Raw genomic sequence first — 13,972 nt, 5'->3', positions numbered from 1 at the left:
TCTTAACCACAGTCATCTCTCCAGTGTCCAGGGTCTCCCCATTTTTATCACTTCCCAAGATAAAGAGTAACCACCCTTCCTAGTAAACACACTTATGCCTGGGGATCTCAGAGCCCCAGGATGGCGAGTTCCAAATGTGCCCGGAGGGACCTACACTGCCCTTCAGACCCTGCTATCTGGGAGGGATCTACACTGCCCTTCAGACATTGCTATCAGATGCAGGCCCCAAAGCGTATCTCATAGGAAACTGAAGTTTGAGAGATGAGTGTTGGGCAGAAAGGCTCTGCTCAGTGGCCACAGAACGAGAGTTTTGCTAACTCAGCTTTCACACTCCTGGACTTATAGGAGCTGCAGATAAAGGGAGAGGGCCTGAGGGGATGGACATTCATGTCTTCTCAGCAAGGTCGGGGGATCTCTTTAATGAGTGTTCTGCCTGAATGTATGTATGTGCACCACACGCATGCCTGATGCCAAAGTCGTCAGAAGAGGGCATGAGATACCCTGGAACTAGAGTAACAGATGGTTGTGGCCACCATGTGGCTGTTTCTCTGTAAGAGCAGCGAACACTCTTCATCACTGAGCCATCTCTCCAGGTCTTTTTTTTTTTTTCTACTGCTGTCATGGCCTGTTTTGTCATGGTGACTGGTAGGCGTCATTAGTCTTCAGTGGGAGTTGGCAGGGAGAAACCAGGCAAGTCTAGTCTGGGTTAACCCTGCATTGTAACATAACTGGTCATTTCTCAAATGGTCAACATGTCTACATACACAGCCACGTAGAATCTGACCCAATCCAAAGGTTAATACAAAACAAAACAATAGATGCAGTGTGAAGGAAGAGATGTCAAGCATTTTCAGCAACTTCATCAGCATCAGACACCCACAGGAACAGAGACTGTTTCTGGCAGTCAATGCCCTTCACCCAAGGTAGCAACTGTTACCATAATGTGGTAAAGGTATTATCTACAGAGTTGGAAGCTGCTAATATTACCTAGATATGTAACACCACCCCCCCATTAGCAATGTTTAAGTCAACTAAAAGGTAGTGCTTATTTAGGGCTCTTTCTTCAGTGATTCTGTACTAGTTAGTTTTGTCAATGTGAAGAAGAAACCCTAATCAAGAACTGAGTGGCTTATGGGCAAATTGCTTTCGGCCATGGTGTTTGTAACAGAGAACCAACTAGGACAGGCACCAAGGAAAAGCAAACTATGGTGGCAAGATTCTGCTCTGAGAGACTGTCCAGCACTCAGGCTGACTCTAGGGCTCTTCCAATGTAGGGATAAGTCCCGCCCCTTAGGGCATTACATTAGCTTTGTTTGCTTATAAACACTGCTTTGGGAACCAGCCACTGCCTCTGCTTCCCAAGTGCTGGTATCCCTAGCCCGAGGCGAACACGCCCCCTAAGGGGTGGGACTTATCCCTACATTCCAGGTCCTGTCACGAGACAAGATTTTCCCTTGGTAACAATCTCAATCTCTTTAAAAACTAGAAAAAGGAACACAGGTTCTTGTTCTCTACAGATGAGCGTGTTTCCTGTTGAGGTTAGACAATTCAGCCTCTGTTTTTACTCAGAGTGCTGAGGTGCATCCCACTTACCCCCAAATTTGGGAACACAGAGTCCCCTCTCCTTCCCACACTGCTGGCGATGAGATGCTGACAGGGACTTTCTTCTCTCACAATAACCTCCACACCCTACCCAGACCCGTCATCTGGCGAGATCACAGAGTGGTTCCACAAACACTTTTTAAATGTGCAATTCTTTAATCTTAAAAAATATACACAGGAGAAGCCATATGTTTTACATAGGAATACACACATTAACAAAGCATTTCTTATAGTTTTCCAAACTCTATTGTATCAGTCCGAAATTTATAAATTAAATATATCAGATTTTTTAAGTTAAAATGAGATCCCTGAAACTACTGGATATGTCAACTTTTCCCCCCCAAAATCAAATGAGCAGAGAGTATCAGTATGATTTAAGTAAGGTTTATTGTTACCTTTATTGCCTATAATCTAGAAGATGCAATTTTATTGTGCCTTTGCAATCAGGATACATCTCTTAAAAAACTGATCAAAAATTTCCATACATATAGCTCTATATGATAGATTACAGTGCAACACTATTCATAATTATAGAAACACTATAGAACCCAGGAGCACGGGGTAAGCCAAAGAAATACAATCCTGAGCCATCTGAGCAAGATCATCTGATGAGTTCTTAGTGTGGGTTAGAAAACACGGTGATGTACATGCGCGCTGTGGTCATGAATGGAACAGGGCCAGCAGCGGTTGCTTGCTGGCTTTCGGGGTGATGGGGAATTTCCACACATGCACACTCATTCGCACTCCTGTGTCCTTCTGCTTCCCTCCCATCCCAGGACATTCGCTCCAGCCCCTTCCCAAAAGAAATGTTCAGGCACTAAATCCTACAGACGCCCACACCTGCCTGGTGGGAGCGGCTTAAGTCGGCTACTAGAAAGTGTAAGTATCCACCCATACCATGGAGCGAAGCACGTGCTGAGTCTAGCTGCTTTTTCCTCTTTGGAAATAAATGAAGTATATGCCTGCTACAGCTTAAAAATGCCTTAAAAAATTTTCTCTTGCTACATCTTGAAGTAAAATCAACAGCGGAAAATTCACCCTAAAACTAACTGCCTCGCCTGTTACTAAAATACATTTGCCACTCTGTTTCTGGTATCTACTCAATTGTAATTCAGAATGGAAAGTTAATGAAGCTTGTACCTGCTTATGGTGAATACTGCAGTACCACATATAACCTGTCTGCTGCAGGCTTATGAAACACCAAGCTTTGTATGTGATTCCCTCTCTGTGTTCCCCAAGACCACAGTATTCTATTGTAAGATAATGTACAGACAGTTCAATGGTGAAAAGTATTTGGTTTGTCTTCACCATACACATCCTAGAGATGAACTGAACAAGCCACATCTCCATACCTTCCCTGAAGATAACCTGAGTCAGAGGACTGAAGAGACGGACAGCATCGTTGTCAGTCTACTTACTGAGAGGTTGGGCTGGGAAACCAGAGGGCTTGTGTAGTCTACCAGCAGCTAGAATTGTGCAGATAATCCAAGAGCTCTTGGCTTTTGACACTGTCCTAAAGGCTGCCATCACTGAGGTGGAAACAATACATAGCATAAAAATAAGGAATCTGAGCTGCACAGTCTATGGGACTGGCTACCTGGAGAGGACGACCGGGGGGTCCCCATCCCCACATGATTCGGTGTGGGTTTAATGTCTCCCTACACATTAGCTGCTGTGGAAAAAGTAAAACAAAAATTTTACTTCCTTACTTATTTTCAATTAAATGCTCACACACTCACAAAACACATACTCTCTGAATATGAGGTGGCTCTTTTTCTTCAATTTTTTAAAAATAAAGAGGCACCAATACCCGTTCATTTATGTATTAAAAGTCTATAATCATCACTGAACAGAAATGGCATCTGTGATGATCACACAAAAGAGAAGAGGAAACGACAACTTCGGCCACTGCGGAGAAGCTCTGGCTACACCAGAGTCTAAACATTTGTTAGTACTGTTTTATTGGTTCAGCAGAGTCCCACGGCGGAGAAGCTCTGGCTACACCAGAATCTAAACATTTGTTAGTACTGTTTTATTGGTTCAGCAGAGTCCCACGGCGGAGAAGCTCTGGCTACACCAGAATCTAAACATTTGTTAGTACTGTTTTATTGGTTCAGCAGAGTCCCATGGCGGCTTTGGTCCACTACTGGGAAAGGAAATGGCTCTTAAAGAAGCTACGGCTGTTTCCAATGCCTGTTAGCCATGTGACTGGCAATCATTGCCTCTAGCACAACCTTCTCTAGTAAGAGGCTGAAAGAGATAGATGGCATCCTCCTGCATGCTAGCAAGAGCATGGCATCAGTGATGGCATGGTCTCACACCACTGTGAAGGAGGTTCTAGAGTAGAAAGGTCGTAATGTTGTACTTCAGCATCTTTGGTCAAGGTCTGGCTTCTTCAAATCCACCTCTGCTGCAGTCAGTCTCTTGCAGATTAAAAGTTCACTCAGGTAAAGAAGAGCCTAGAACCTAATTTTCATGGTAAAACGTCAGATCAAGTTTCTATTCTTGGCCCTTGACCACTGGGGCTATAAGACCTTACTGAGGAAGCTGTAAGACCAAACACTTGCTAAACTCATTCTTTATTTAAAGCTTCATGAGCTTCACAAGAAACTGCCAATGTGACTCACAGCACCAGGAGGACCAGGCAGAGCCTCTGTCCTTAAAATGGCCTGAGCCAACTATTTGAAGGGTCTTGCTTCCAAAAAGGATTTGCCACCAGCCTCAAGAACATGTCTGTATCACACAAACTTTATGTGAAGTCTAAATGTCATTAGATGTTTGAGCTTGGAAGGTAAGAATAAGTTATGGGGGGAAAAAAACCCTAAAAACTAAATTTGGCTTAGGAATAACAGTTATTAAAAAAAAAAAAAAGCCTGACACTCTAGAATTTAATTCAAAGGAAAACTTATCTATAGTAAATGAGTTTACACCCTCAACAGGATACTGCCTGGCACTCTGCCTTTTCTCCTGCAGTTGAGAGGCACCTCTGCTCCTCTTTCACTGCTTCATGGGATATGGGGACTTTACAGAGTATCCCACATGAAGCAGAAGTCATGTGAACCAGGCTGAGTTTGAACAAAGCATGCACTCTGAGCTGGGTCAATCATGATCCCTGCTAACAAAAACAGCACACAGGAGCCATCACCATGAAACTGACCACATGGTCATTCCACAGGGCTTTTCTGAGTATTATTCTTTCCCTTCACAAGCAAATGCCAGCTCTCCCAGGTAAACATTTCAGCAAACCAGCCAGGCTAGTACACCACTGCGAATGCCAGCAATTTCTAATTAACTTAGCACCAAAGCTGTTATCCCCGTTCCCTTAAACCAAGTCCATCTGTAGTTTAAAATAGGAAGAGTCACGTTTCTCTTTGCTTCTGTGTTTACAACTTCCTCATTTTCTCATGAAAGTACTCCTATGTTGATGTTCAGATCTATGTCAGATGAAACAACGTTGCGGACTATTTGGTGACTTCACACAGCACTCTTCTCAAGGTGAAATATTTCATGGATTTAAGTCAGAATTATGTTCAGAGAAGTCTTTGCCATGTAGTTCTTCATACAGAGAATAACTCTTATGCAAGGCTCTTTCTGGGAAGTGCATTAAATGAAGACACCTCACAAAAGAAAAGACATTATCTGTAGCCATTTGATTACTATACAGGTCCACAGTTAACTCAGGAAGACGCTGCAGGACAGAGGCGTGAACAACATCTAATCCAACACAGAACAATGTGCGCAGTACAGAAGATGCTAGCATCGACCCTCAATGACCTGAAGTGATGACTCTGGCAACTGCACTTGAACTGGAACATGCTTTTTCCCTTCCACGTATACAGTGTTTGATGCTGGTGTACATATTTATAGCCACATGCACAACACTGTGTGTCTGTGAGAACAACTAATGTGATACCCAGCCAGGACTTGAAGGCAGATTTCAAAGGACAGGGTGCTAAGACCGAGAGAGCATGTATCAACTTAGTAACACCCTTACTTCAGAATTCCATTTATTAAATATACTTTTTAAAAAGCACCTCTTGGTAATAAAAGCAAAGAACCAGTAATATCCCTTTCATTCTCACATCTGCCGGCTAAATTCATGATGGGATTTTAAATAGGAAGCCTACTGGGGCTACAGACAGAACTCAAATGCAAGCGTGCTGACTTTGAAGCAAGAGCTAGAGCAGAGAAAAACATCAAAAAGCAACACAAATCTGGAATTTATCACAGCTTTCTTCCTTAAGCCAAAAAGAAAGATGAAACAAAAAAGCAAATTCGTTGTATAACCACAATTCACTTTGTCAAACTCCTAAAGAATTTTCATTTAATTATGTATATATAACAAGAAAAAAAGTTCTTCCACAAACACGCTCAAGCTTACAATTATCAAGAAAATGACAGAAGTAAAAGCAGGAATATTAAACACAAGTCAGGAAGGTCAACTTCTGTTTCTGCTTTTAAGTAACAAAATCACCATATAGTAAGTACAAAACCTGTACTGAATGGCAACTGCTGGTGTGTTTACTTGATCAGAAATGGAGACCAAGAGTGATCAAAGCCCTATGGAACACCATCTGGAGCACACCCTCGTGCACACTAGCATGTCAGTAGCTTCTGGAGCACAGCGTATAAACCCGGCAGTCCTTGGATAGCTGCAGTCAATGGTCGCTCGTCTCGAATGTACCCATAATTCAGTTTCACTTACAAATTGCAAACAAACTCATTTCTTCAGAAAAATATCTGCTTGGCATCTCCTGGACTTTGTTCCATTGGGCAATATGGACATTTTAATCTAAACATAAGAGAGAAAAGAATGAGTCAAGGAGCAAGGTCAGCACCGAGCACTTAGGTACCACATGTGCATAAGAAGCACACCTTATGTGTTTATTTTGCCTGCAGGATTAATCAGCCCCCTTAATGTAACTGCCAGCCACGCTTTGAAGGGTCACGGAAAATAAACCTCAGTCAGATCTTCATCTGAAAGCCTCTTCAATACTTAGTAAGTGATGAAAATTGTTTTGTAAGTGAAACAAAGACAATTTTCTGAAAACTGATTCCTTAATTTCAGAAGTAAATCTAACCTAAGCCCACCAAGGTTTACACTGCACCTGCCCCTAACTAAATTTCAAATGTGTGAACTGTATAATCTATTCAAGGACAGCAGATACGCTGTGAGCTGCAAGCCTGCACCAGGAACAGCCCACACAGCCATCAGTGACAAAGAACACAGCAGGTCACCAGTGATCTGCACTGTCAGGGTTTCTGTGTGGTCTGGGAAGGGCAGAAACAGTTTCGTTCAAGCAGGAGCCCTCCCAGGGAAGGGTCTGCCCACCATGGCCCAGAACCAACACCAGTGAAGACTTCTGTAACTGCTTAGGCCAGAATACCTTTGAGACTTTTTTTTTTTAAGTTGGGCTCATTATCTATAAAAATTACCAATGTCTATTGATGGGGAAGCTCAGCCAATCACATTTGGCTAGAGTGTGGCCGCCTGGGGCCAGGGAAGAAAAACCTGGGAATACAGGTGCACTCTCTCTCTTTGCGTGGAGTTTTGGACATCGAAACTTTTACCCCGGTTGTGTGAGTTTTCCCTGTTTCCAATTATTAAATTATATTGTTATTTTTGAGCTGGTCTGGTTAATTCTAGCGCACCGGTCAAATATGCCTTCAGTCTATGTACTTAGAACCATGATCACAATGGCAGGAATTTATCACATGAGGAGAACACACACTGGCACTGTATTCATCAATAGGAAGCCAACTAAATAATTATATCCCATATTGCAGAGTAGCCTACATTTCTGGGGGATGAAGGCAGGAAGTAGGCTGAAACAATCTCACGTAGCTCAGGATGGCCCCTACAACTTGCTATGTAGTTGAAGATGATCTTGAACTCTCTAGATCCTCTTGCCTCTGCTACTCAAATGCTGGGACTATAAGCATGTACAATCATACCATGCTATTCGGGTAACTTTAACAATAACAAATGGCTCTTTTGCAGCATATAAAAAGACTCCAAAATAAATCCCTAACTGAGAAAGGCAAACCACAGAAAGGAAAAGGGCATATTTAGTCCATGACTCTTAAGACCTTAGAGGGAATCAGACTACATTTATAACTCTAATCACCAAACCCTTGAGCAGATTAGGTGTTAGCCACTTTTGATGAATAGTTAAGAAACTAATTTCTGAATCTAGTTATGGGCTGAGCATGGTGCCGCACCCCTTTAATGCCAACACTTGGGAGGCACGGGCAGACAGATATCTGAATTTGATGTTGGCTTGATCTTATAGATCAGCCAGAGCTATACAAAGAAACCTTGTCTCAAAAAACAAAAACAAACAAACAAATGAAAAACTAAATAAATGCATAATTCATAATTTGCTTATCCTTATTACATCTTCATGCAAAAAGATATGTATTTAATGCTTAAGAAATCAGACACTTACTTGCTACCATTAAACATTTTATTCAGGGCATCTCTTGATATAATATGACCACAAACCAATTTCATGGGTGGATTGTTATCTGTTGTTTGCTGACGAAGAATGGGGCAGGCAAATATGGAGTGATACCAGCACTTTTTACCAAGGTCCACTTCAATCTGTTAGAAAAAGAAAATGCAGAAAGGCTAGTTAATCCCTGAAAACCACATTACCACCTGTTTGTGCAGCAAGCCCATCTGTTTGAAGCGAATCTGTGGAACTGTCTCAAAGAAAGGGAAGCCTTAGGATTCAAGTTGAGGTAAACTAGTCTGCAAAACTACACTACTACTTTGTAACCCAGATTCTGAGGTGTTAGGGAATCAAACACAATGCTTCAGAAGCTAACACCATTTTTTAGTGGTACCAGGCAGCAAACTCAGAGCCTGGTCCATAAGTGACCAACCACTAAGCCACATCCCTGGACTAAACACCTTGAAAATTTATCAGAATGTAACCACAGGCTTGCCATACCCTGACTGTTCTGCAGACAGCACTAGTGAGGTGATAAATACAGCGCCACAACCCCTCCAAAGGCAGTCTACGTACAGCTGTCCTCTGTGTGAGCCTCGGATCTAAGCTTCAGAGAAAACCTGAAACAGGGAGGTGAGGCAAGTTTTGTCTATCCTTCCCCCTTTCCTTTTCCTTTTTTTTTTTTTTTTCTGTTGTTGTTGTTGAAGTGGTGGGAAATCCAATGCAGGGCTCTGCACGTGGGCAGGCAGCTTTAAGCCAGCACTTCACCCTACCCCTCGCCCCCTCCTTTATGCAAATGCCCTTTTTAAAAATTCTTGAGATAGGATCTCAGTGAGTTGTCTAAGCAGGCCTTGAACTTGAGTATGAGATACCCCTGCCTCAGCTTCCAAAGTACCTGGAAGTACAGGCTTGTACCACCAGTACCAGCTTAAGCTAAATCTCAACAGGATCTTTTGTGATTTGTATATTAAAACTCATTGCAAAGTATCACCATTATGTTTTTGCCACAAACATATCAAATCATATAAAAGCTTGAAGTCATCTAGCAGAGCAGCTGCTTCACACCAATTTCCAGTTTCCCGTCCTTCTCACTCTGTAATAGTTACCGTTCTAAACGTTCATTACTGCCAGGTGTGGTGGCACACATCTAATCCCAGCAGAGAAAGGGGATTTGAGTTTGAGTTCCTTACCAGCCATGGACACAGAGACACACTGACTCAAAAAAATAAACAAAATTAAAATAGACCTATTAATAAAGTTCTTTAAGGAAAAACTGACAGAGTAGGGGATGGAGTTTAGTATTCACAGGGACCTGAGTCCAAACTACAGCACTGCAAAAATGGTAGAAGAGACCTATAAACCCAGTACCCAGGAGGATCAGAGGAACCCTAAACTGGATATACAGTAGGAGTGGACACACAGTAAGAATATCTTTAAAAAAGAAAAAAGAGGACAAAGTACATCAAAGCCATCATGAGGAAACATTACCAGCCACTACCCCCTGTTGCTTCCCTAGCCCTAAGCGCACACTTCCAGTTGGGATCCTACTGGTTGCTCTACTTCAGTGTGCAAGTCTCAAAGATGCTCACAGCATGACCATAAAACTGCCAGTGCTGGGAATCTTGTCACGGCATTGTGTTTTTTTCCTTTGTTCCAGCAGCAGGGTAGAACGCTGCTTCTGTCCTGACCACATGGAGCATTGGGAGGACAACTGTGCCTTCAATCACAAACCATCTTCAACAAGCTCTTAAAATTTGATGCAACCAACTGACAGGCTTATAGCTGGAAGGACAAAGCAACTGCAGACAAACCTATGTGCAGGTGTGGCAAAGAAGAAGCCAACACCAAAGGCTTAATTCAGTCCTCCAGGGTCTGGACACAACTGTGTCAGAAATGGTAATTTTAAGTTAAAGTCTTAGTGTCCTCTGCCAGAGAAAACACATAAAATAAACTCTGCACAGTGTGCCTGCCGCCTCTAGGCTTCAGTAGCCCATAAAGAGAAGGGCCCTCTTTTTACAGATAAACTGCTACCCATAAGTGAGCTTACTAGAAAACACAACTCTCCCACTTCTAAGGACTGCGTTCATCAGCTTGCAACCAAAACTTGAAGTCAAAATTTTGGATACACTCCTCCAGTGTCTCCAAAAGATTCTATGTCCTACATATCTATTTTCTTATTTTGGCTTTTGTTGTTGTTGAGACGGGGTCTCAACTGTGATGCCCTGGCTGCCTTGGAACTCATTATGTGGGCCAGACTGGACTCAAACTCAAAGATCTGCCTACCTCTGCGCCTCCTGAGTGCTGGGATTAGTGTGTATCATTACTCCCTCATGCCTAGTTTAATTTTAATTAGTTAACTGAGTTTCCTTTTGAGAGTGGTGCTGGATCCAAAGCTATATTCCCAACCATATTCATCACCCACGTTACGTGCATTTAAACAAAAACAAACCTGCTGAATGGCTACAATAGTGTTTCCTGATTAAATGGCATGATGACCACTTTTAACTCTTAAAACGCCCATCTTCTAAGGAGGGAAGGGTAAATAAATTGTCAACAGAACTCACAGGTAATTCGTCTTTCTGGTTCCAGACTCCAGTGCACTGTCTCTGCTCGATCACAGCTTTGATGTTAATTAGCGCGGGCAGCGCCACACACCCTGCCGAGAAACTGAGGGCAGAGGAGGAAGATCAGTGCCAACCCCCAAACACAGACCCTGGCAACTCTTTCCTCTAAAAGAAAAATAAACTGATTTTCTCCCTCATCCTCCTGCTCCCAGCTCTCAGGTTTATTTCCTATAGTATTGGAACAAAAAATCCCCTTTACAAACAAAACATAAAACCCTAGGGCTGCCATAAGGCTAGCCAGAATGGGAGAAATTGGAAGAAGAAAAAAAAAAGCAAAATTGTCTTATGATTGGATGGTTTAATTTTCATTTAATTCCTCAGCAACTAGAAAAAAAAAGAATAACTGGTTCCACCCTATCAAAAGAGAGGCAGCTCTGGCACTCAGTGCTCAAAGGAGGGGAAGGAACAAGAACCAATGCTGATGTGCCTCCCATCACGGTGGCTCGCGCCTTCACACTTCTGAGCCTGGCTCTGTAAGTATGATTCTGTAAGGTCATACGAATTAAACCTTCCAGTTTTCCCTCCAGCGTACAACATTAAAAAAAAAAAAAAAAAACAACACCACCAAACTACAATCATATCACCAAATTACAATCATATCACCAAACTCATCAGCACAAATTCATAACCAAACTTTTAACTTAACCTTCATTATTGTGTCAAAGATACAAACGTTTGGCATCACTTGCTTCCTTTAATGTAATAAGCTTACTTCATTCACTGGAAAAATAACTGTAAAATCCAGAATGTGAATACCTGTGGTTTTGGTTTTGTGGATGACATCACTTAATGTTAGAAATTAAAACATACCAATTAAAATCATCATAATGAACATACTATATTGGGATGTCAGTTGCAAATTATTCCAAGTAAAAACTATAGCAGGCTTTCTTTTGGGCTACCAAGCAGCTCCCAAATCATGACATGGAGACTTATTATCAGTTATGAATGCTTGCCCTTAGCTCATGTATGGTTGTCCCACTAACTCTTGTAACTCATTGTAACCTGTTTCTATTCATCTACCATTTGCCTTGGGGCTTTCTTACCTTTCTTTCATTCTCTATGTCCTACTTTCACTGCTTCCTCCATGTCTGTGAGCCTTGCCATCCCCCTCTTTTTCAACCTTGTTCTCTCTTCTCTCTTAAACCCAGATCCCACCTCCTACTGACCCTCTCTGCCTATCACTCTACTGTATAGCTATGGCTGCTCAGCTTTTAATTAGATCAACCAGGTACCTTAGGTAGACAAGGAGAAACAAATGTAACACATCTTTACATAGTTAAACAAATGCAGCACAAACAAATGTAACATGCCTTTACATTGTTAAAGTAATATGCTACAACAAAAACCGTATTTTGTAACAAGACAATTCATAACTCAATATACAGGTACTGTGTCTCAATAATCACCCTGAAGCATGAAACTAAGTGTTTTATACAAATGGGATATTTTGTCACACAGAATACTAAAAGATGTAGATACAAATGTCAACTTAAACCAAGTATTTACTGCCTACCCAAGGCACTGTGGAGCTCAACAAGCATTTCATAGGCAGTCAGCAGACTAGTAAGGATAGGCCAGGGTCAACGGCCCGACAACACAGACCCTCATCTGTGCAAAGGTAAGCAGTGGAAAAAGGGTTCTGGACTACACTCGCTCCCAGAACACACTTGGAGAGCAGCTGCCTTAAAACTGTGTCACTGCCAACTATGGCAAGCACTGTACCCTTCTGCAGAAAGACAACACAATCTACTTGCCTACTTGTTTAATCATAAAGGCAACAAGAAAAGATGCCCAATACAGTGCCCATTTCAGAGCAAGCAGGGCCATTACTGCACCTGACACTGAGAGGAGACTCCACAGAGAGCCCCAGGAGGGCACAAGCATCCCGTGTAAAGATGTCACAGATGTCAGCCCACTGATTTGCATCAAGTAGGTGAACATATGGTGAATTCTCAATCCCTTGTCTCAGGTACACGAGGCTTCCCATCAATACCTGAATATCTAAAAGAAAAAGCATCAGCACAGTGGAGGAATGCACAGTCGTATCTGAAATAGCATATACTTGTCAACAATCAGCTGGGAAAGTTAAGAACATTTCAGCCCATGTAGCATATCCTAAAATAATGCAAACATGTTGGTCCCTAATCTTGGTTGCCAAATCCCTCCCCTAAAACTAAGGACACAGTATGAGAGAGGATGAGAAAAAGGAAGCAGTGGAAATACTGAATTTGGAATTCCTAGTCTTACACTATCACATGTTTGGTGAAGATGTAGCCATACTCGCCACACTGACACGTGAAAGCAGCACGTGGTGATACAGGAGTGTCCAAGGAACATGCCACACCTTGGTCTTGCCAGTGTCCTTACATTAAGGAATCCCTACTCTGCAATGTCTCTGGCTTCAAGGCTGTACTGCTGCTCTAGAGTCAGTGTGCAATGTTTGCATTACAGCTATCCCAACAATTTTATTCGTTAGCAAATGTGTATGGCAGACACAACTGATGGCTACTGGCGCTCCTCTGTATTCCCAACATTCTGGAGGCTGACACAGGAGAATCAGTGTGAGACCAGCCTGGACCACTGAGAGACTGTCTCAATTCCTTGTACTCTCCCTACGCTGTGCAGGCTCCCTCCCCAAAGTACAAAGGAAAACAGGTCTGACTCCAGACTCACCTTTTTGATGATTTAAAGCAAATGGCTGAAAATTTTTCGCATACTGTAAGGCTTCTCGCTGATTTGTAGTCCCACCCATTAACAAGCTAATAAAGTAGAGTCGGTGTAGCTTAAATTCCAAGGAGCTGTTCTGGGCTATGAGCATTTCTCGGTTGGATACTGCCCACCTAAAACAACAGAAAAAGGTTTGAGGAGTTATCAAGGGCATGAGCAAGGTGTTTTAAAGCTGGCTGACATCTAGCACGTGAAAAGGGGGTCTGGTCTGCCATCTTGTGGGAAGTTTAGTAACATAAACCATTAGGAGATGCAAGCACAAGGGTCAAGGTAGAGAACTGTTAGGTTTTATCATAAGAATGGCTAAGGAATGCCACAAAATACACTTGGATTTGATGAGAGCCACATTTTGGAGTGTGTGCCTTAGGATTTACACCTAGACTGTTTAGATCCACCCTTCTTCCTATTAGAGCAGCCTATTTGCAAATGAATCAAAACTCTGAAGAGACCGGGCGGTGGTGGCACACACCAGCACTTGGGAGGCAGAGGCAGAGGCAGGAGGATCTCTGTGAGTTCAAGGCCAACCTGGTCTACAAGAGTTAGTCCCAGGACAGGCTCCAA

General features: G+C 42.5%; 1 protein-coding gene across 1 annotated transcript in view; it reads right to left on the bottom strand.

The window, feature by feature from the left end:
• Nucleotides 1-2,598: 2,598 nt before the first annotated feature.
• Nucleotides 2,599-13,972, bottom strand: part of Rmnd5a (required for meiotic nuclear division 5 homolog A) — a 72,893-nt gene continuing 61,519 nt past the window's right edge. The window contains exons 8-9 of the mRNA XM_005364762.3: nt 8,052-8,206; nt 2,599-6,394 (exon numbers count right to left, since the gene is read on the bottom strand). Of these exons, the coding sequence (XP_005364819.1) occupies nt 6,331-6,394; nt 8,052-8,206 (219 nt within the window). The 3' untranslated portion in view covers nt 2,599-6,330. The remainder of the gene's footprint in view (nt 6,395-8,051; nt 8,207-13,972) is intronic.

Source organism: Microtus ochrogaster (assembly GCF_000317375.1).
Source record: "Microtus ochrogaster isolate Prairie Vole_2 chromosome 14 unlocalized genomic scaffold, MicOch1.0 chr14_random_3, whole genome shotgun sequence".
In the NCBI taxonomy this organism is placed as follows: Eukaryota; Metazoa; Chordata; class Mammalia; order Rodentia; family Cricetidae; genus Microtus; species Microtus ochrogaster.
Note: the sequence above shows the minus strand (reverse complement) of the source record. Positions and strands in the feature narration are given on the sequence as shown.